The 20,772-nt window shown below is 57.7% G+C and overlaps 1 protein-coding gene across 2 annotated transcripts; it reads left to right on the forward strand.

The window, feature by feature from the left end:
• Window positions 1–4,753: 4,753 nt before the first annotated feature.
• Window positions 4,754–17,762, forward strand: PTPN7 (protein tyrosine phosphatase non-receptor type 7). Of its 2 annotated transcripts, XM_018079677.1 has the most exons (10): window positions 4,754–4,987; window positions 10,091–10,318; window positions 10,680–10,863; window positions 11,299–11,383; window positions 12,002–12,078; window positions 13,966–14,103; window positions 14,915–15,025; window positions 15,612–15,769; window positions 16,650–16,763; window positions 17,296–17,762. In XM_018079677.1, exons 2-10 carry the CDS (start codon window positions 10,188–10,190, stop codon window positions 17,387–17,389), a joined length of 1,092 nt encoding a protein of 363 aa, XP_017935166.1. In that variant the 5' UTR covers window positions 4,754–4,987; window positions 10,091–10,187; the 3' UTR covers window positions 17,390–17,762. The 2 variants fall into 2 exon arrangements, with proteins under 2 accessions (XP_017935166.1, XP_008927963.2); XM_008929715.2 differs by lacking the exon at window positions 4,754–4,987 and having other exon boundaries at window positions 9,931–10,318.
• The last annotated feature ends 3,010 nt before the right edge of the window (window positions 17,763–20,772 follow it).

The following is a 20,772-nucleotide window of genomic DNA, read 5'->3' on the forward strand; positions in this document are numbered from 1 at the left end:
CATCCCTGCTCCCCCAGAGCCTGTCTGTAGTGGTGCACACAGGTAAGGTCACCCTGCCTGGTGGTTCCCACCCAGCTCCTGCTGCCACTCATCTGCTCCCTGCCCAGTTCTCCTGCTTTTTCTCTGCCTGTCACCAACCTCCCCTGTGTCCTGGAGGGTACCAGGGCCGGTGGGACCATCCCACCAGGTCTCCAGGGAAACACACAGATATTTTCTCCATTGACAAACATCACCTTTGCCCTCCTTTGCTGCCTGTTGTTAAAAGAGACCATTGGCAGAGTCTGAGCTGACAGCCTGTGTCAGCCCCTGGGGCCTGTCTGATGGCTGGGAAGAGGCAGCAGAGAGGAGCTGACACACAGGGTGGTTGTCACTGCCTGAATCCATCCTGGCTCTTCGTGGGAGACAGGATCCATCTGGACCTCTTCAGGGTCCATCCTGGATCCACACAGGCTCAGCCATCCCTGACTATGACAGAAACATAAACCAGCCCTTTGCAGGGATGGGGCAAAAGGCAGACATGGGGGTCCTGTCAGAGCCCCAGAGCCAGTCAGTTGTGCAGGACATGGCCCCACACGTGACATCTCCTGCCCAGCTGGCATGGGCAGCGGGTCCCTGCCTGGCACCTGCTTCAGGCCACTGCCCCAGGGCTCTGGGGTCCTTTGGTTGGATTCCAGCTCTGGGCCCGGAGTGGAGCAACCCCAAAGCCCGCTGAGGCATCCCCACTAGTGCTTCTGAGGAGAGGCTCAGGAGACTCATGGGAACAGGGCAGGCCTGAGGGGCTGTGAGAGGAGGTGGAGACATCATGTTCCCCAGCAGTGTTGTGATGCCAGGCTGGCTGGTGGTGTGGCAGGGCAGGGATGGCCTGGCCTAGATGAGAGCAGAGCTTGCTGGCTTTGCAGCCCTCTCTGCACCCCTGTGAGTGTTCTGTCAGTGCTTCCCCATTCTCTTCCCCTCTCGCCATCAGCACAGATCCCTCCTACCCTGTGCTGGTGCCACAGACCTGGGCCCCAGCAGCACAGGCAGGTGGTGGCTGTATCCTGCATTACAGAGGCACCCACCCTGTCCCAAAATGCCCCCCACAAACAGAGGTGAGGTATGGGGAGAGAAGGACAGTGGACTGTGCAGAACTGCACAGTGACCTGCCCACCAGGCACCGTGTCTGTGATCTGCTGCTGTTCCCCGTGGTGGCAGACCCAATGCCTCACTCAGGGTCACTACAAACACCACCCTGGTGCCAGCCCCGTGGCTCGACCCTGTGTCCCTGCCAGCAAGGAGCAGGGCATGGTGCTCAGCAGCCTTGGGTGGTGGAGACAGCTGCTGTCTGGCAAGGCATGGCTTTCACAGGCAAGCAGCCCAACACTTGTGCTGCATCCCAGGCTCTGGTGGCCCCAGTTGCTGCCTTGATTTCTCCTCCAGTGTCAAAAGCTCCATGGCTCCATCCTTCGGCTCTCTGGCAGGAAAGGTGTCCCTGGTCCCACAGCAGTTAGGGACCCCCCTCAGTCCCGACAGCAGGAGGAAATAAACTAAAAAGCTCACAGTTGCTTTTCCTCCAGATCTGGGCCATCTGTGGCCATGAGCACCAGGGCTTCCCCACCGTGAGCTGACAGGAATATTTCTGATGCCTGGAACTGGGATAGGACAGGTGTGCTGTGAGCTTCCATGGCTCAGACCTACGGCTGCGGCGAGACAAAGGGGACTCAGAGGCATCACACAGCATCTCCCAGCAGCAGCAATGCATGGTCCAATGTGGCAGCTTCCTGAATTTCTGAGGCCAGAAAGCACAACCCAGAACAGCTTTCAAGAGTGGACAGGCCCACGGTCTGTCGTGGCCGTGAGCTGGAGGAGCAGCACTGGGCAGACCTGCATTCTGCCTCTGCACTGCTGCCCTCTGGCTGCCTCTGCTGATCCACAGCCAGTCCTTCGGCTGGAGAGGTGGGACCTGCCGTGGCTGTCAGAGGCTCTGCCTCTTGCTATGCAAGAACCATCACAGAATTGTTCAGGTTGGAAAAGCCCTCTAAGATCATCAAGTCCAACCATTAACCCAGCACTGTCATGTTCACCACTAACCCATGTCCCCACGTGCCACATTCACACACCTTTTGAACACCTTCAGGGCTGGTGACTCCACCCTGGGCAGCCTGTGCCAGTGTCTGATCACCCATTCAGGGAAGATATTTTTCCTGAAATTAAAGCTGCTGGTATATCCTCCCTGGCCCTTTGGCCTCAGGCAGCTGCATCCACAGATCCATCCTGTGCTGGGGCCAGAGGGTACAGTCCTTAGTGCACAGTTTGTCCAAGGTGAGGTTAAGAAACTTAAACCCCTGTGCAGTGACCAACTCAGCGTTGGTAGGACTCACCACACATATTTCTGCAGTGGATGTTGGCTGATGATGGCTGCTTTAACCATCCCTGCTTACTATCTTCTTTCTAGCTGTTGTCAGAAGAGGATAGAAGAGGGCTAGAAGAGGATCTGTGCCTTCATCATAAAGTCACTGCTGATCCCAGGCCAGATCAGCCTGAGGAAGGCCAGCACTGTTTCCCCTTGCCCAGCAGTGCCTGGGCTCAGGTTTTCTTGCAACAAAAATGGAAGTGACTGCTTTCTAACAGCTTCCTTTCTTTCTGAGTCTCTCTCTCTCTCTCCCTCCTGCCCCTCCTGCCCAGCTCGTTTCCTGTCATTGGTAATGGCCCCTGCACCTGATGAGAGGTAACTGGGCTCAGTGTCCCCCCAAAAAGAAGCAGCCTGGGCTGGGGGCAGCAGGGCCATGCAGAGCAAACCCAGCTGGGCTTGGCTGGGCTGGGCAAAAGGCTCAGCCTGTGTGCTGGCTGCCAAGGTCCCCACTGCTACAGGGTGCTAAGGGACCCAGGAGAGGAATAACATGATGGGTCTTCAGGATTTTCAGGCCTTTTTGTGTCTTTTTCCTTGAGAGCTTCTTTGCCCTGTGTGCTGTGGGAGGAGTTGGGGGGGTTCCTGTTCCTGGGAGACTTCTCCCTGCCCACACAGCTCACAGGGTTTTGCAGGCAGGTGCTGTGCTCTGGAGCCTCCCGAGGGGACATGTGTGTGTGTCTCCTGGCCTGGAGTAGCTGCTGCTTGCTGCCACCCCACGGGTGTCCCAAGCAAGGCAACAGCTCACTCCCCAGGGGAAACTGAGGCACACAGCGTTTTCCAGGCAGCCTTTCTAAAAGCAAAGCCCTCTTAGAGGCAGACAGGGAAGGACAGGACAAGCCCAAGTGACAGATGGATGAGCTGGGTGATGCCACAGGTGCTGGGTGTGCCTCCAGCAGCGTGTCCTGGGTGACCAAGTCGCTCAATGGCTCTTGCTGTGCTTCTCTGGCTTCTCCACTGGCATTTGTTGGCTACAGAGTCAAAGTCTCAGCACCTTGGAGGTCTGGTCCCACGTGCTGGCTTAGATCCCCTTTACTTAGAACCACCCCTTAGGGACATGGTTTAGTGGTGAACAGTTAACAGTTGGACTCGATCTCAGAGAGATTTTTCTACCTTAATATTTCTGTGATTTTGTGGTTCTATGCACCTGACTTAGGAACAATCTCCTATGCAATTACTCCATTGTAAAATGAAGCTGGAGAGCTTGTTCCCACATGAGGAGAGGAATAAACCAAGCTGATATAAAGCACTTTCACTCTGGGAGACCTATCCCAGGGGAGCTGTTCCTGTGCCAAGGCACCCTCTTTAGCCCACAACAGCACCAGCTTTGCATCACTGTTAGCCCACCCTGGTAGGGCTGGTGGTTCACCTGCTCTGCCTTTCTGCTGGCAAATTTGGAGGAAAGCTCAGCTTGTTTGCAGGAGTTGTGGGAGAATATCTAATTCCAGAAACCAAAAGTGGTTCTACTCAGCAGTCATAGAATCATAGAATATGCTGAGTTGGAAGGGACTCATGAGGATCATCGAGTTCAACTCCTGGCCCTATGCAGGACTCCCCAAGAATCCCACCCTGTGCCTGAGAGCATTGTCCAAATGCTTATTGAACTCAGACAGGCTTGGGGCTGTGACCACTTCCCTGGGGAGCCTGTTCCAGTGCCCAACCACCCTCTGGGTGAAAAACCTTTTCCTTTCTACTCTAAGCCTCCCCTGACTCGGCTCCTGCTGTTCCCTTGAGTCCTATCACTGGTCATGAGAGTGAAGAGATTGGTACATGCCCCTCTGCTTCCACTCATGAGGATGCTGAAGACTGCAATGAGGTCTCCCCTCAGTCTCCTCTTCTCTGAACAAATCAAGTGATTGAAAGAAGAAAAAAATCCAGCAGTTAAGCAAGAAATCCAGGTGTTAAACCCTCCTCCTGGTTCTCCTTGAGGAGAGGGCAGAAGCACAGGGGCTGGCAGGATCAGCGGTGATGCCTTGGCAAGACAACCAGCAATTGCTTAATTGCTCCCAGCCCGAGCCAGGCAGGAGCAGGAGCTGCACAGACTGTCATCAGTCACGGGGAGAAAGGTCACACACCGGCTGGCTCTGACTCGGAGCCCGGGATCAGCCCCACGCCGGTGGGATGCCCGAGGGTCCAGGCTCGCCTGCGGCGCTGCCCTGCGGGCTCTGAGCTCCCGCATCCCCGCTTGTGCCGGGGCTGTCCTTGGGAATGCGCTCCCGTGGAGGACTCCGGAATAGCGAGACGCTGTTCTCCGGAAAAGCAATCTGCGGAGGTGCTTCCCTCAGCTCCGGGTCCTCGCTGTCCCCGGGCCGGCGCGGCGGAGTCCCCGGCAAAGGTGCGGTACCTGGGCTGTTCGCACCCCCCCGGCCGGCTCTGCGGGATGCTCCGGGGGATCGCACCGTCCTCCTCACGCCTGCCGGGAGCTGATCGCCCGGTGTGCACAGAGTCTGCTCAGTCCCGAGGCAGCTGCTTCACCTTCAAGCCTGTGAGCGATGTTTAGGCGGTGGAGGAGATGGGCTCGTTTCCAAAAGCCTGCAGGACGTCCTGAGTCCCAGCCGTGTCAGCGGAAGCAGGACCAGCCCTTCCTGAGTGCCGGACCCAAAGGTGATGGGGGCCTGGCGGGACAAGGCAATCCCAGGGAGTGAGGCTGTGGGGCAGCATCTGTGCTTTGGGTGCCAGTTCGGTGCCTGCCTGGGCTGAGGTGACTTTGGGGCTACATTGCTGTTTGGAGAGGATGAGGAGAGGGTGTGTGAATCAAGGGAGGGAGGCTGGGTGAGGAGGCCCATGCTCAGGAGGTCGGGGGGCAGAAATGGGCATAAGGACTGGCTAGGGAAGTGGGAAGAACCGCTCCCAGTCTGGAGCTAGAAGGTGCCCTTTGCACAAGGGGAACTGGCTCTGAGATCACAGCCAGAGGTGCAAGATGATCCCATGGAAGTGGAGTTGTAAACTGCAAGTGAACAACAGCAAGTACCAGCCAGGGATAAATCCAGATTTTCCTTCCCAGAGCACCAACTCTGTAGGGTCCCCACGTGTTGCTGAAAGTAAACCCACAGCCATACCTCAGGGCCTCTGAGGCTCTGGCACAGACCTCTCCAGTCCCTACATCCCAACAGATAATCCTAATGCACAAGTGTTCATGGACACAGGACACAGGGGATCCCAAGCCTGGCACATGCCTGGTTGGGTCAGGGTGCATGGCTGGTGTGGTAAGAGCTGGGACCCTTTCCCCAATGTCTGCCCCTCCATCACCAAGCTTTGCTGTCCCAGCACCACTTTGGACATCATCATAACCCCTGACATCCCACTGGCACCAAGGTTGGAGCAGAGAGGAGAGCTGGGGAAGAAGGGATGTTCCTGTTCTGGGTCCTGACCCTCCTTCCCCACAAGACAAAGGAGGCAGGAAGGTGAGGGGCACAGCTGTGACCTTATGGGACCCTCCTCCTCAGAGCCATTTCCTTCAGTGTTGTTTCCCCCCATAACCTCCTGGGCTTTACCCTCTGGGGAGTCAGGTTCCTCTTTGCCCAGGGCAGATTGCAAAGGGGGTGGCTGCCCTGTTGTCCTGGTCCTGTCCTTACAGTAAACTGTCCCTGGGTTGGGATCTGCCCCCAGACTGGACACCCTCTCCCCTCAAAGCCCAGTCATTCCTAGCCCCAGCAGTCCCTGCTTGTAGGATCCAGCAGCTCCCCCTCTGCACCCCAGGCCAGCCTGATGCAGCTGGTGCAGAGCTGTTGATATGACATGGGATGAGTGTGGCTGCACGTGAAAAGCACAGTCCCTTGCTTTGCACCACTGGCCAGAGCAGCTCCCAGCTCTTTGCTCCCCCCTGTACCCCCCTGAGGATCCAGCCAGGTCCCTCTGGAGGAGCCAGCTGGTAGCATCATGTTCCAAGCTGGTGCTCAGAGGTGGTCAGGAGTGATGTGCCCAAAAGTGCTTGTGTGTGTGTGTGTGTGTGTGTGAGTGTGGGCACGTCTGGGACTTCACTGCTCGAGGTATCTGCCTGCCCTCCGCCTGCTCAGGCAGACACCGATCAGTGACCAGGGACATTCTCTGTGCACATGTGGATGTGCATCTGCTGTGTGCAGCCTGGGGGTGCAGGGGCCATTCCCAGGGGGGCAGCAGACATGTGGCTGGGTGCAACAAGGTGCAGGGGGCAGGTTGTTGTTTCAGGAGTGGGCACTGAAAGCTGAAAAGTGCCCTGGGTCAAGTAGTGTGTTCTGGGCCCATCTGCTCCTGGTCTCCCTCATATCCAGTCTATCTCCCCCATCTCATGCCTCTTTTCCCACCAGCACCTTGTCTTTCAAGGGTCTCCACCAGTCTGTGTCCCATTCCATGCTCCCTCTCCCCTCAAATGCACCTCCTCAGACTGCTGGTGCTTCAGCAGAGGGGAGGAAGAGGAGCTATGCTGGTGGGTGGGAGCACACTGGGTTCCACTCGTGCACCATCAGAGGCATGTAGGGGTCAAAAAATCCCAGCAGTACAGACCTTTCTGTCCCTGGGACCCTGGGCCATGGCACATCCCTGTACCACATCCCTACTTCCCTCCTGCCTTCCCCCCATCCTGGGTCTTGGGTAGAAGGTGGCACTGCCAGCGTCTCCCAGGGGTGCCCAGGGAAGATGTTCTGGCACCTTGGCACCCCCCTGCACACCCGCTCCTGCAAACACACAGGTGTGCACACAGGCAGCTCTCCAGCTCAGTGACCAGCAGTGCTGGCACCACACATCCCAGGGACGGGACAGTGGCCACAAGGAGCTGGGCTGGAGCTGGCCCAGGATGGAGGTGGCCCAGGCTGGGAGCTCTCCAGGGCAGAGCGGATGAGGGGAAAGGTGTTTGGGATGTGGTGTCCATGGGGGATGGGGGGGTTGGGATGTGGTGTCCATGGGGGATGGGGGGGAGTTGGGGTGTGGTGTCCCTGATGTTTGGGGGTTGTTTGGGATGTGGTGTCCATGGTATCTGGGGGTGGTTTGGGATGTGGTGCCCATGGTATCTGGGGTTGTTTGGGATGTGGTGTCCATGGTGTCTGGGGTTGTTTGGGATGTGGTGTCCATGGGGGATGGGGGAGGTTTGGGATGTGGTGTCCATGGTGTCTGGGGGTTGTTTGGGATGTGGTGTCCATGGTATCTGGGGGTTGTTTGGGATGTGGTGTCCATGATGTCCGGGGTTCTTTGGGATGTGGTGTCCATGGTGTCCGGGGTTCTTTGGGATGTGGTGTCCATGGTGTCTGGGGGGTGGTTTGAGGTGTGGTGTCCATGGTGTCTGGGGGTTGTTTGGGATGTGATGTCCATGGTGTCTCGGGGGTGTTTGAGGTGTGGTGTCCATGGTGTCTGGGGGGGTTTGGGAGGTGGTGTCCATGGGAGCTGGGGGGTGCAGTGGGAGCTGCTGCAGCACAGCAGGGTGGGGGCTGAGGAGGAAGGAAGCAGCAGTGTCTGAGCAGAGTCCGGGCAAGAGCAAACAGGAAGAGTGATGGGGATGTGGCAGGAAGGATGTGCAGTGCCATAAGGGCAGACCTGTCCTACCTGAGCCAGACTCTCCAGGGACCTTCCTCCCCAAATACATCCCCTGCCCTGCCCTGCTGCAGAGGGGGAGCCCATATGTCTTCCCCTGAGGTGCCCAGGGATGGTCGTGGGTGCAGAGAGGTGCTGGGTCCCCACATGGCCATGGGTTGGGGGATGGTGGGGTGACACCAGGAGCACACTGCACATGGCCAGGCATTGAGAGTAAGAGGCACTGAGCGAGCCCTGGCTCATCCCACAGTGGGATGGGGAACAGCTGGGGCACAGCCTGGGCAAGAGGATATGGGCAGGAGAGCAGGGATGGGAGGACTCATCCTGGCTTCCTGCAGGAGAGGAGGTGGGGTCTGGTGCCCCCAGAATAACACCACTGCACCACGTGGAGCATCCCACCTCAACCTCTGCCAGCGGCCTCCTGTGGCCAGGTCTTGCCTGTCGCTCCATGCCCCATGGGTGGCACCAGTGCTGGCCATGGCTTGTCCCAGAGAGCATTGAGCACACCCCACCAGCCCCACCGGCGATGCCCGGGGAGGCACCCCGGGGGTTTGGGGGAGGTCAGGCTGTGCCCGGAGACGCAGGATGCAGGACGGGGGTTCGCCGGTGGGGAGCAGGGCTGGGTCTGCAGGCGGCCCAGCGGAGCCGAGCTGCAGAGATGTGGCCGGTATGTGTGTGGGCGGCAGGCAGGGTGGGGGAGAAGGAGGGAGAGGAAGCAGCAGAGGCAGCAGCTCCTTTGATAAGCAGCTTCCTGAACACTTTAAACCGTGGTGTCAGAGCGAGCCGCGCGGTGCCCGCGGGCTTGTGCCGGGACCGACGAGCCCCCAGCGCAGGGCAGCAGGTAGGCAGCCCCCCAGCCCACCCCTGCCGCCCACTGGAGACGAGACCCCCAATGGGCAGTGCCGGGCCCCGTGCCCAGGGGTGGTGGGCATGTGCTTGCAGCCAGGCAGCCCCAGGCAGGGCTGGGAGGCTGGACAGGGTGATAGGAGCACCTCCCTGCAGGTACTGGCAGCTGGGGCTCTTCCTAGGGTGCCTCTTTGCCAGCCAGGGGCTTGGCCAGGGCATCTCCCAGATGTTTCCTGGCTGGAGCACAAGGGACAGCTGCCGGGGTGGGAGCCTGGGCTGTCTCTGGTCAGGGTCTCTCTTGGTGCTGCAGTTCCTGCTCATGCCTTGCCTGTCTGGGGAACACCAGGACACACTGAATGGGGCACAGGGCACAGGGCATGGGGCTGGTGTGTGTGGCAGTGGTGGCACTGCCACCCCCAGAAATGACACTGGGCAGCAGGGAGTCTTGGAGAACATCTCCTGCCCTAGCTGTGTTCCTAACCACCATGTGGACCTGGCTCTTCACAAGACCTCCCTGAGCAGATGGGCTAACAGGGATCCCACTCTTTGCCCACCAAGAGCTCTGATTCTACATCATTCCCTGTCTCCTCATGGAGGGAGCTGGGGGTGAGAAGGAGCCTTAGGATCCCAGTGTGCTGCATGCACTATGAGGAGCTGTTCTCAGAGGTGAACCAGCATCACCCACAAGCCCCCAGTCCTGTATCGCTGGGGCTGGTGATGGAGGAGCCCTGGCACCTCCCCCGGCTGGGCTGCCCCATCACCTCTTGCTCAACCACCCAGATAAAGCAGTTTCCTCTTGACAGTTGCTGAGACCTGCAGGAGGGAGGAGGCTGTCCCAGGTCATCCCTCCCTCGCCAGAGTCATGAGGCTGTTGAGGGAGCCTGGTCTGTGTCTCCCTGCAGCAGGAGCTGGCCAGGCTCCCTGCAGTGGCTACAGCCCACCTCGTGTCACCTGCTGAACACTGCTGGGCTCATGTGTTCCAGCTCTCCCACTTCCCACTGTTTCCCCAGGCTGAAGCAGGCGTGGCAGGGAAGGGCTGGAAACATAGGGCAGCATGTGCTTCCCATGGAGGTGGAGAGCATCTGGGGCTTCCAACACAGAGGGTGGGTGTCCTGCCCTCGGGGGAAGCAGGTGCCATGCCCAGGGTCACCAGTGGTGTCTGTTGGGTTGCAGTGCTGCAGCATCCCAGAGGGTGACTGTGCTGGGAGCTCTCCCTCTGCCATCCACCTGGATACAGAAGCTGGAGGTCCTGATTCCAGGACAACTGCGAACTTAAAACCCATCTCTTGCTTGCAGACCATCTGCTGGGGAGTCCACCCAGCCTCATTGTATGTCCCAGATCTGCCTTTTCCTTTCCAGCCTCTTCTCCTCTGATGGCTCTGTGATTCCCCAAAAGTTGAGGGCCCACCGTGACCCACCCTGTGCTTCAGGACGAGGGCTCTGTGGCTGCTGCAGCATGGTCCAAGCCTGCTTGGTGTGCTCCAGAGTTCATAAGGGCAGCCTGGCAGCCCAGGCAGCTGTGGCAGACATGGACAAGCGGGACAAGCCCAGTCCCTCTGCCAAGAAGCACGTGCGTCTCCAGGAGAGGTGAGTGTGGCTCAGCCCTCATGGGGATACCCACAGCACTGCTCATCCCCAGGGCTCCCCCAGACTTCCCTCCTTACAGCCCTCCACCTGCCAGCACGTGCAGGTGCCAGGTCTGAAGGTGGAGGCAGGCCTGACCCCCCACCCAGCCCAGGATAAATCTCGACACCGCCTTCCAGGGGCTTCCCAGCCAAAAGGCAAAATGAGCAGCTCAAGTTCCTTGTTTCTCAGTCCTCCCATCTACCGGGGTCTCTGCCTGGCTTTTGTTCAGTGTGGGGTGGTTTTAACTGATGATATGGTGGGATGGGCTCTCCTTCTGTCCCTGGGTGGCAGTGGGTCAGCCAGGGACCCCTTTGCCTTGCAGGAGGGGCTCCAACGTATCACTGGTGCTAGACATGAGCTCTCTGGGGAGCGTGGAGCCCATCCAGCCTGTCTGCACACCACGGGACATCACGCTGAAGTTCCTGAGGACATCCAGCCACGTGCTGAGGAGACAGGAGCTCCAACAGCATGCCCAGTGCCTGGCACAGCTCCAGGAGGAGTTTTCGGTGCGACGCTTCCCTCTTCCTCCTCACCGCAGGGGTGGCAGGGGCTGGTGATGGTGGCACAGACAGGGGTGGACAACTCTGAGAGAGGTTCTGACCCCAGCTGTGCCCCACAGCCCTGGTGGTGGGGCAGGCAGAGTGGGCAAGCAGAGGGCAGGGGTGCCCAAGGTACCACCCTCTCCCTGGTGCAAACACATCCTTGGGGTCCCTGGGGTCCTGCCCTCCCATGACAAGCTCTTCTCCCAAGGTGGCCTCTCTGGAAAAAGTCCCACATCATCTGGGGTAAGGACAGGGCTCATCCCAAGAGCTGGCATCTCTGGTGATGCCAGTGGGTCCCTGGGCCAGCTGTGCACTTCTGAGGGACCAGCTCTGCCACCACCAGGGTACACAAGTGGCAGTGATGAGCCTTTCCTCACGCCTGTTCTCTTTCCCCTGCAGAAAATCCCACCCAACTTTGTGAATCCAGAGGAACTGGAGATCCCTGGACGTGCCTTCAAGGACAGATACAAAACCATCCTCCCCAGTACGTGCCACTGCATCCCTTTGCCTCCCATTTGCCCATCTTTGTTTGCTCATGGGAGAGGGATGACTTGGAGCAGCCCTGGCATGGGGGTGGGCGTGCCTGGGTGCTCTTGGTGTTCCTGCTGTGTTTGTTCCTACCTCCCATGTAGCAGGAGCTGGGTGTTGCAGGGGGTGCACACAGTGCTAGGGGGTGGTACATGGGGAGCTACTCCCTGGGATGTCCTGCCTACAGTGCAGGATAGCCCAGCCTGGGTTGCACCTGCCACCCTGCAGTCTTACATGTCCCAAGGACATGCCCCTAGGGATGTAAAGGCTGAGGATGTCGTGGAAGGACTCGTCTGGGCTCTAGTCAGGCACTGTGGGAATGTCCTGGGGGGGTCGTGCCCGGCAGGTGAACTAACCCATGTGCTCACTGTGGTACGTGCAGGTTTGGGCACATACCTGGGCTGTACCTTGCCAGGGCACTGAGGGTGAAGTGGGGCGAGTACGGGCCTGAGGGAGGGTGCAAACAGCTCTGAGTATGGCACGGAGTGGGAGGACTCAGCCTGCAGTCCCTGAGGCTGAGACAGGGAGGATGAGTAGGGTCAGTCCCTGGGGTAATACCTGCCATGTCTTCCAGATCCTGAGAGCCGGGTCTGCCTGCGGAGGGCAGGGAAGCAGGAGGAGGACAGCTACATAAATGCCAACTACATCACGGTGGGTGTTCTGCCTGGGCAGAGCGTGGGCAGGCTCCCAGGTCCTGCAGCCCATGGCTCAGGGCAGTCTGCAGGTGTCACACTGTCACCCACTGCCCTGGGCCTGCCCTGGGGCAGCAGTTTTAACTTGCCACCCCTTTTGGAGCTGGAGAGATGCAGCTCTGCCCGAGCAGGGCAGACACGCTGCTCCTTTTGCTGGGAGAGGTTCATGAGGGGGCTGCTCTCAGCTGTCCCTCGACAGGCTGCTTTGCAAGTGCTCCTCCATCTCCTCACACACTGGCCCACTGTCTGGCAAGGCCATGGGAGGCAAGCTATGCCAGTAGAGCATGGCAGCTCAGAGATCCTCAACCCTCACACATCCAGGGATTTCTCTCTGCTCAGGGGGTTTGTTACAATTTCCCAAGAGGAAAGCTTAATGAAGGTGGGGTTTGTAACAATTTCCCAAGAGGAAAGCTTAATGAAGGTGGGGCATGGCTTATTTTTGGCACCTGATTAGGTCCCTTTCCAGAGACTGAGAAATCCCCAGACCCAAGAGTGTTACTTAGACAACCTGATTTTGATATCCATCCCTGTGCAAACCCTTCCAGGCTGCAGCCTCGCTTGTGCTGAACCACATATCACCCTTAAATGGGATCTTGTGTCAGCCAAGTGCCAGGTGCCTGGAGGGCAGGTTTCTTTCTGAGCAATTCATCTCACTTTGGCATTCTTCCCTTGGGACTGGCCAGGGTGCTGGGAAGCAGAGGTGGGGCCACAGACACTGTGAGTGCGTGGCAGCAAGGGGAAGTGGGACTTGGAAAAATAGCCCACAAAAAGTGCTCTCTGGGGTGATGGACAGACCCTTGATCACATCAGCCCCACCTGGGATTGATGCTTTCCCTGCTGATGGTGTTCCATGAAATGTTTCTGAGTGTGAGATTTTAGGTCTTTTAACTTGCCTAGTAGTGCATGTAAGGCAGTCATCAACAATTGTCTTATAAAGTTAGCCCTGAACTTTAGTGATTAGATTAAATTCCCTGGGGAGACCCACCATACACACACACCTTAAGCGGGGCTTAAGGGCAGTACACAAATGCAGATAAGCAAATGAACTTATACATCAATTCTTCAGAGGACAGTCCTTAACAATTTTAAACTGAGATCTCTTTTGACAAAGCTGTACAGCTTTACAGCTCTGCCTGGAGTGCTGTGTCCTCGCTTTTCCAAAAGCTGGGGTGCTTGGGGGTGCCTCCCCCAGCATCTCTGTGGCATCCTCAGCTGGGTCCCAGACTCCTTGATGTGTTGCCAAATGGAATGTCCAGCTGGGAGCTGGAGTAACTTGTTACTGACCCTGGGAGAGAGATCTCCTACACCTCTGCTTGTACATCAAGCTCCTGCCAGCTGCTGCTGCACACTGTCCAGGGCCGGGGGGTGAAGCAGGAGATGAGCAGGACTCGGAGCTTTTAGATATCTTTAGTAATTCTATGCTGGGGGAGGAAGTGGCAGTGGAGGCAGAGAACTCTTGGAGCTGTGAAACTGGGACTCTTGCTTGTCCTTGTGGAAATGCCCACAGTGAGGAGTGCAGGTCCCTGCGAGGGCTCTGCCTTGCCAAGGCATCCACCATGCTGGCTGTCGTCACCAGGGGTGCTTGCAGGAGCTTGGGTGCACAAGGCCAGCTCCGTGGACTTGCTCGTGGACGTTGGGACCAGCAGGATGGTGAGGATGCCTGGTATGCCCTCATCAGGTCTGTAAAAGCATTTCAAGGACAGGTTTAGTAGGAAATAATGTGTGTGGCTCAGGCTTTCACCTGTAGAGGCAGAAAAGGCCGGTAAGGGTTGGAGAGGTCTGGAGACAGGCCCCCCCCTCCCCTCGGGGTCCCCCCAGCTTCCCTGATGGACCGTGTGCTCGGCAGGGCTACGCGGGGCGGCCCCGGGAGTACATCGCCACGCAGGGCCCCATGCTGCACACCGTGACCGACTTCTGGGAGATGGTGTGGCAGGAGGAGGCACCCCTGATCGTCATGATCACTGAGCTCCAGGAGCGCAAGGAGGTACCAGCGCCCCTCCCGGGCACCGCCCCCAACCAGGGCCACGGGGTGGGGTGGGGTGATGCCAACAGCGAAGGGTTGTGCGAGGGCAGGCGTGGGGGTCTGTGCACGTGCTTGCTGTGCTTTGGTCTCCGAGGGTTCCCTGATGGATCAGGTGGAGGAGGAGGGTCCCAGGGCTGCAGCCCTGGTTCCACGCAGCAAAGCTGCTCTTCCTCACATGGCCTCGAGTTCTGGGCATGCTTTGCCAGCTGGATTAGAGGCTAAAGGGATTAGAGCAACCCCTGGGCAGGGGGCAGAAGCAGCAGGCAGCAGTGCCCCTCTGGCCCCCCACAGCTCTCCCCTGGGTTAGGAGCTCTCAGCCAGGAGATTAAGCTGGGGTGGGAGCCTGCAGTGCTGTGCCTTTGCTGGGAACCCTGGCTCGCCATCCAAGCAGCACCAGCCTGGGGGAACTGAGAACTGAAAACTCACTCTCTCTTTCATGGCCATGTCCTTGCTCCCTTCTCTCCTGACTGACAGCCTCCCTGTGCCCTGGGTCCTGCTGGGCCTGGAAGCTCCCAGGGGCTGGGGAGAGCTATGCAGCCCTGGGGTCTGAAAGCCAGGGCAGGCATGGGAGTGGCTGAAGGGCAGCAGATGCAGGGAGAGGGATCTATCCCTTCTTTGCTTCCCCTCTGTATCACTTCCACATCCACCTTCCCCACTCCCCCACGTCCCCCCAGGTGATGCCCCTTCCCAAGAGCACTGAGCCAAGCACAGCTCAAACATCCAGCAGGTGCCTTGAGCATCTCACAGCCACAAAACCTGACTTGTCCTCCAGAAATGTGTCCACTACTGGCCTGAGAAGGAAGGCACCTACGGCCCCTTCACCGTGCGCGTGCAGGGGCTGAGCGAGGGCGCGGAGTACGTGGTCCGGGATCTCTGCATCCAGGTGGGTTCCAGCCCCACCCTGGGGTTAGAGGGGCAGTGCAGCGGGGCCCAGCTGTGCCCCTAACACCCCTGGGGATCTGTAGTGAGATGGCAATGCTGTGTGATAGGAAAGAGGGGGGTTCATGGTTCTCAGGATCCCCCTGCCAGAGGAGAGGCCTGCAGAGCTCCTGCCTGGGGGGGCTGGGAGGGAGCAGGACCCAGCCCTGGGGTGTGGAGGAGAGGGGGTCAGCTGGGCAGAGTAGTGCTACCAGCCCACTGTTGTTTGCACTGTGTTGCTGGGCTCTGCCCCATGGGCTCCCCATGGTCACCCTGGACTGACACTAGCCTAAAGGATCTTGTTTGCTTTGTCTGGACTCTGGGGACAGTATTGGGACACTGCATCTGCTCCCATCTTCTGGGACGGGACACATCCCATTTTCCCTGGCCCAGGGGTCTCTCCTGGGTGTCTGGCAGAGGCTCTAAAAGGGATTTGGGAGGAGAGCAGCTGAGATGGGTACAGGCTGCTTGGCTTCTGCTTGAGCTGGACTATCCTTTCATTTGGCCAGTGCTCCCACATCCTGATTTCTCTTTCTTCTGTGCTGAAAAAGCTTGAAGGAGAATGTCGGGAGGTCAAACACATCCTCTTCCCTTCCTGGCCGGACCAGCAAACACCCGAGTCAGCCAAGCCTCTGCTGCACCTGGTGTCCAAGGTGGAGGAGACTCTGCAGACTGCAGCCAGCCCAGGGCCCATCGTGGTGCACTGCAGGTAAGAGCTTGCACCTCACCTGATTCCTGTCTGTACTTCACTTTGGAATCAGCCTGCCTGAGAAAAACCCACATGTGAATGCTCATGTGCTGGTGCTGTGCAGAAATCCCAGGACACAGCAACCCCACAGCAGAGTTGTCAACCAGCAGGCCCTGTCCTGGCAGCAGGATGGAGGCATTAGCCTGGCACATCCTGCACCTGGGTCCATGGACAGCAGGCTGCAGGAGAGGTCTGCAGCCGGGACCCAGCCCCATGGTACATCCACAGCTCTGGCTCTGGAAGACCCTGCTTGACCCCTGGGTGATCCCTTCCAACCTGGCCCATTCTGTGACTCTGTGATTCCTGCTCACTCTGCCACTGAGCATGGCCTGTAGCTTGGTTGTGGAGCTGTGTTTCAGGGCAGCCCTCCTGCAGGAGGTGGCCTCTGCCTATTTTCTCCCCCTGCTAAGTGAATTTGGGGACAGCAGAGCAGAGCACCTGATTGTCCCTGTGGAACACACTCATCACTCATCATGTGCTGCTGCAGGCTGGGTGCTAACTGCTGAGGGCTGAGGTCAGAGCCCAGCTGGGAGGGGAAGGGGCTGCAGAGCCCCCTGCACAGTGCAGGGACGGGGCATGGGCTGGTTTTGTGCTTCCAGAGCAGCCTCAGCCATGCTGTGCAACACAGCAAGACCCCCTTGCCATTGGCAGAGTGACCCCAGCCCATGCCTTTTGGTGCCTGGCTAAGGAGGTTGGTCTGGCAGCTGGGACTGGGGCCCCAGCATCCCTCTAGGAAGAAATCACGGCAGCAAACCAATCCAGGAGTGCATCCAGCCCAGGCAGATGGAGGTCCATGCAGTGGCTGCTGTCGGTGCTCAGCACAGCTCTGTCTGTCCTGCAGTGCAGGCATCGGCCGCACAGGCTGCTTCATCGCCACCAGGATGGGGTGCCAGCAGCTGAAGGACAAGGGGGAGGTGGATATCCTGGGAATCGTGTGCCATCTCCGCATAGACAGGTGGGTGCTCAGAGCAGGAGGCTCCTTGGAGGGTCCTGCTGGGTGCCAAGCCTGGGAGGAGGGATGTGGGAGGGGCGTGGGCATGGGCATCCCGAGGGGGCACGGGGACTATTTTTGGTGGAAACCAGAAGGGTTGCTGGAGGATGCAGATGTGTGGAAAGCAAACAATTCCCAGTGCCAGGCTGGTTCTGCTGAGATCTGACCTGAGGATATGAGGGACAGGAGAGGGGCTCTGAATCTGGCAGCCATCTGCTCCTTCCCTTCCAGCTCAGCCATTAAATCCAGAAACACTCTGTCTGGCCCCTTTTCAAGAAGTACTGGTAAATACTAGAGCCAAATCAGTTTCTAATCTCATTTTGAACAGCCCAGCAATGCTTCTGAGCCCCTGTACTCTTTGGGCAGCTCTGGTGCCTGTTTCAGAGGCATCTAAACATGGTTGGTGATGCAGGAATATTGTGCCCCAGGAGCAGAGAGCTGGGAACGGGGTTCTGGGTTTGGTTAAGTGTCAGTGGGCCCTGCCTTTCCCTTGCAGAGGTGGGATGATCCAGACGAGTGAGCAGTACCAGTTCCTCCATCACACTCTAGCTCTCTACGCTTCCCAGCTGCCAGAGGCTGGAGGTCACTAGCACAGGGCTCCCACCAGGCTTCTAGCTCCCCACTCCAACCTCTCCTGCACCAGCCTCGGGGACACCTCCACCAAAACCTCTCCTGACGCTGCCAGGCCACAGAAAAGCAGCACAAACATCCCTTGGGATGAGCACAGCTGAGGAAACCCACGGGGGCTGTGGCCTTGGACCCTGGGGACGAGTGAGGTGTGGTGGGTTCACGTGAGGGGTGCACTGGGTGCTCGAGGTGGCTGTTGCTGCTGCCTCGAGGCAGATTTCACCCATGGAAAGAAGCTTTGGCTTTTGAGAGGTGCAAGATCGTGAACCAGAAGAGCAAGCTGTGCAGAGGAACTGCATGCCTGGGGAGCGCCGGGAGCGCAGTTTGCCTTTTACCTGCACAGAGGTGTTCACTCTGTTAGATGCAGCGCTGGTAGAATCACCCTGAAATAAATGGAGCCTCTCTCCTGGCTGTGCATCGTCTGTGAACAGGGCTGGGCTTGCTCCAACCACACACCATGAGGCTCTTCTTGCTAAAGACACACCTTGATGGGTTAGTACAACAGGTGCACAGTCAGCTACCATTGTTCCATGGCTTGTTTTTCTCTCCACCTTCAGCCAACACCTTCTCAACTGCCCTAAAGTAGAATCATGGAATCATTAAGGTTGGAAAAGACCTCCAAGATCATCAAATCCAACCTTTTACTGAATCCCATTGTGCCCACTAAACTGTATCAGGAAGTGCCATGTTCAGTCATTTCTTGAACACCTCCAGGGATGGTGACTCCACCACCACCCTGGGCAACCCGTGCCAGTGCCTGACCACCCTTCCAGGGAAGAAATTATCCCTAATATCCTTAATATTTTCCCTAATATCCGAACCTCCCCTCTTCCAAGCAGGGGAGATTCCCAAATGCATCTGCAGTTTGCAATTGCCTTCCCTGGAGAGGTGAGTCTCCAACAGCATCCATGGACTCCAAGTCATCACTAATCAAGCCATCACCTGAAAAGGAGACATTGCAGGGTACATTTTGACATTTCCAGGGCAGCACTGGAGTCCCAGGAGGTCAGGGAGGCCCTGTGAGAGCAGCTGCAGAAGGTGGAACCCAACAGAGGATGAGGCCCACCCAGCAGCAGAGGGATGGGTGGGAGCACCAGGGACACTGTGGGACATGACATCTGTTTGTGCTGGTCCTCAGTAGCCCAGGGGTTAAACTCTGAATCAGGGAACAGGAGGATAAGCCACCCATCACCCATCACAGCCCTGACCATTCAGTTCCCTTAAGGAACTTGATTGGGCAATCACATCAAAACCTCCTGGGAATGTCAAACATGCTCTTGTCTGGAGAGGCCCTGGAGCCTTGCACGAGACTCTGCCCAGTCCCAAACTCCTAGCATGGAGACCATGGGGTGACAAGGGGGGACAGAGCTGCAGGGGTGCAGCCTTGGGGAGTGGATCTGGTGTGTGCATCTCCACGTGGGCCACCACAGCTCCCCTGCAAGGAGCAGAGCTTGGGACCCTGGTTCAAAGCAGTGGGAAACAGCCAGATGTCCCCAAACCTGTCAGGGCTGCTGTGAGACCCTCCCCTTGCTGGGGATAAGGTAAATAGGGTGGGTGGAGCAGGGATAGTGCATGAAAAGGGTCGATGTTGCTCATTTTCTTGTGTCTCTCCTAGCATGGGGTTAGTCTGGCCCAGCTGTCGTCTCTGCTGTGAGGGGTGGGTTTGGTTTGAGCACTGGATGGGCAGTTTCTGTAGCAGGGACTGCAGGAACACCCCTGCTATCCATGGGCAATCTCTGCTAACAACTCCAGTGCTACAGGAATGCTGAGGGGGGGGAAGCCCCAAACTGGTGTAGGGACATTCCCTGGGCTGGAATGTTAAACAAAAATCTGTTTCCCCCCTGTACTCATGAGGCCCCACCTCAAATCCTGTGTGCAGTTTTGGGCCCCTCATGACAGAAAAGACATTGTGGTGCTGGAGTGTGTCCAGAGAAGGAATGGAAGGGGACCTTCTTGCTCTCTGCAACTCCCTGACAGGAGGGTGGAGGCAGGTGGGGGTCAGGCTCTGCTCCCAGGGAACGAGGGACAGGACAAGAGGAAGTGGCCTCAATTTGCAGCGGGGGAGGTTCAGGTTGGATATTGGGAAAATTTCTTCCCTGAAAGGGCAGTCAGGCAGTGGCCCAGGCTGCCCAGGGCAGTGGTAGAGTCACCATTCCTGGAGGATGGTGACTTGGGGACATGGTTTACTGGTGACCACGGCAATGCTGGGGTAACAGTTGGACTCGATGATCTTAAAGGTCTTTTCCAACTTGAACGATTCTGTGATTCTATGAAAAAAAATATCCTAAATCAGAAATTACATGCAAGAACTGGAGGACAAAGAATTTTTCACTGGTATGAGGAGGAGCTATGATGGGGTAATTACAGAAAGCAATGATATTCCTGCTTCCTAAGGCCTCCCTTTGAGAGCATGGGGATCCTGAGCATGCTGCAGCAGCTCTGAAAGCAAAATGGTTTCTGCCTCCAAAAACAAAGGCAGCTTCCCAGTGACTTGCAGCACATGGTGGAAACTCCCTCCCACCATTACTTGTCAGGGGTTGAGATACTCTGTATTACAGAGTTGAATCCAACCCCATCTCAGTTTCCCTATTTTCTGTGCATACATGTTTGTCTCAGGCAGCTTTAGCAGTGGATTCAGTATCCTTGTCTCTCGTGGGAGCATAAGCACATGGGCTCTCCCCAGCCACTGCTGGAATAAAGTGTCCAGCCTAAGGGAATTGCAAATGGCTCTGTGTGTCAGTCCTCACTTTAGGACTGGCTCAAATCCCACCTGGATGGAGAGCCCTGTTGGCAGGGCACAGCCAGGCAGCACCTGCCCTGAGCAGGGCATGGGAGGGCACAGCGGAGTGAAGGCATGGCCAGAACAGGCACCTGGAGCAGCTCCGTGTGCCCCCCAACCCAGCAGAGCTGAGCAGGGGAAAAACAAGGGGGTTTTAAGGCTGCAGGGCCCAACCTGATGGCTACAGACTGCTGTGGCAGCAGGCTGGATAAAAGTCTCACAGAAACATCCTTCGAGGAAGCCGTCTGTGCCTTTGGGCTGTGTCTCGTTCTCCAGGTGGAAATTTGCTCATCGGCTCCTGGGACATTGCTCGGGGCTCCTGGCACCCACTGCACCCCACACTCCCCACCCTGCTTCTGACACCAAGCATTTCTATCCGCTCCTGTACACCCCACACCCCAGCACACCCAGCTCCCCTGCACCCCCAGTTCTCCTACACCGATCACACCCTGCATCCCTGCACCCTCAGTACCCCAGGACTTCTGCAACCCCAGCACCACTGCACCCCCAACTCCTTCACCCCTGTGCCTTGCATCTCCCCCACCTAGCACTGCCCACATCCCCTGC

The sequence above is a fragment of the Manacus vitellinus genome, unplaced genomic scaffold, assembly GCF_001715985.3.
Source record: "Manacus vitellinus isolate BGI_N305 unplaced genomic scaffold, ASM171598v3 scaffold_47_pilon, whole genome shotgun sequence".
Taxonomy (NCBI): Eukaryota; Metazoa; Chordata; class Aves; order Passeriformes; family Pipridae; genus Manacus; species Manacus vitellinus.

Excerpts from the sequence above, each read along its gene's own strand:
- PTPN7 (XM_008929715.2), top strand. The coding sequence starts at position 10,062 with ATGTCCCAGATCTGCCTTTTCCTTTCCAGCCTCTTCTCCTCTGATGGC. Across the intron at positions 11,384-12,001 it reads ATACAAAACCATCCTCCCCA|ATCCTGAGAGCCGGGTCTGC; the intron begins GTACGTGCCACT and ends CATGTCTTCCAG. Across the intron at positions 14,104-14,914 it reads AGCTCCAGGAGCGCAAGGAG|AAATGTGTCCACTACTGGCC; the intron begins GTACCAGCGCCC and ends CTTGTCCTCCAG.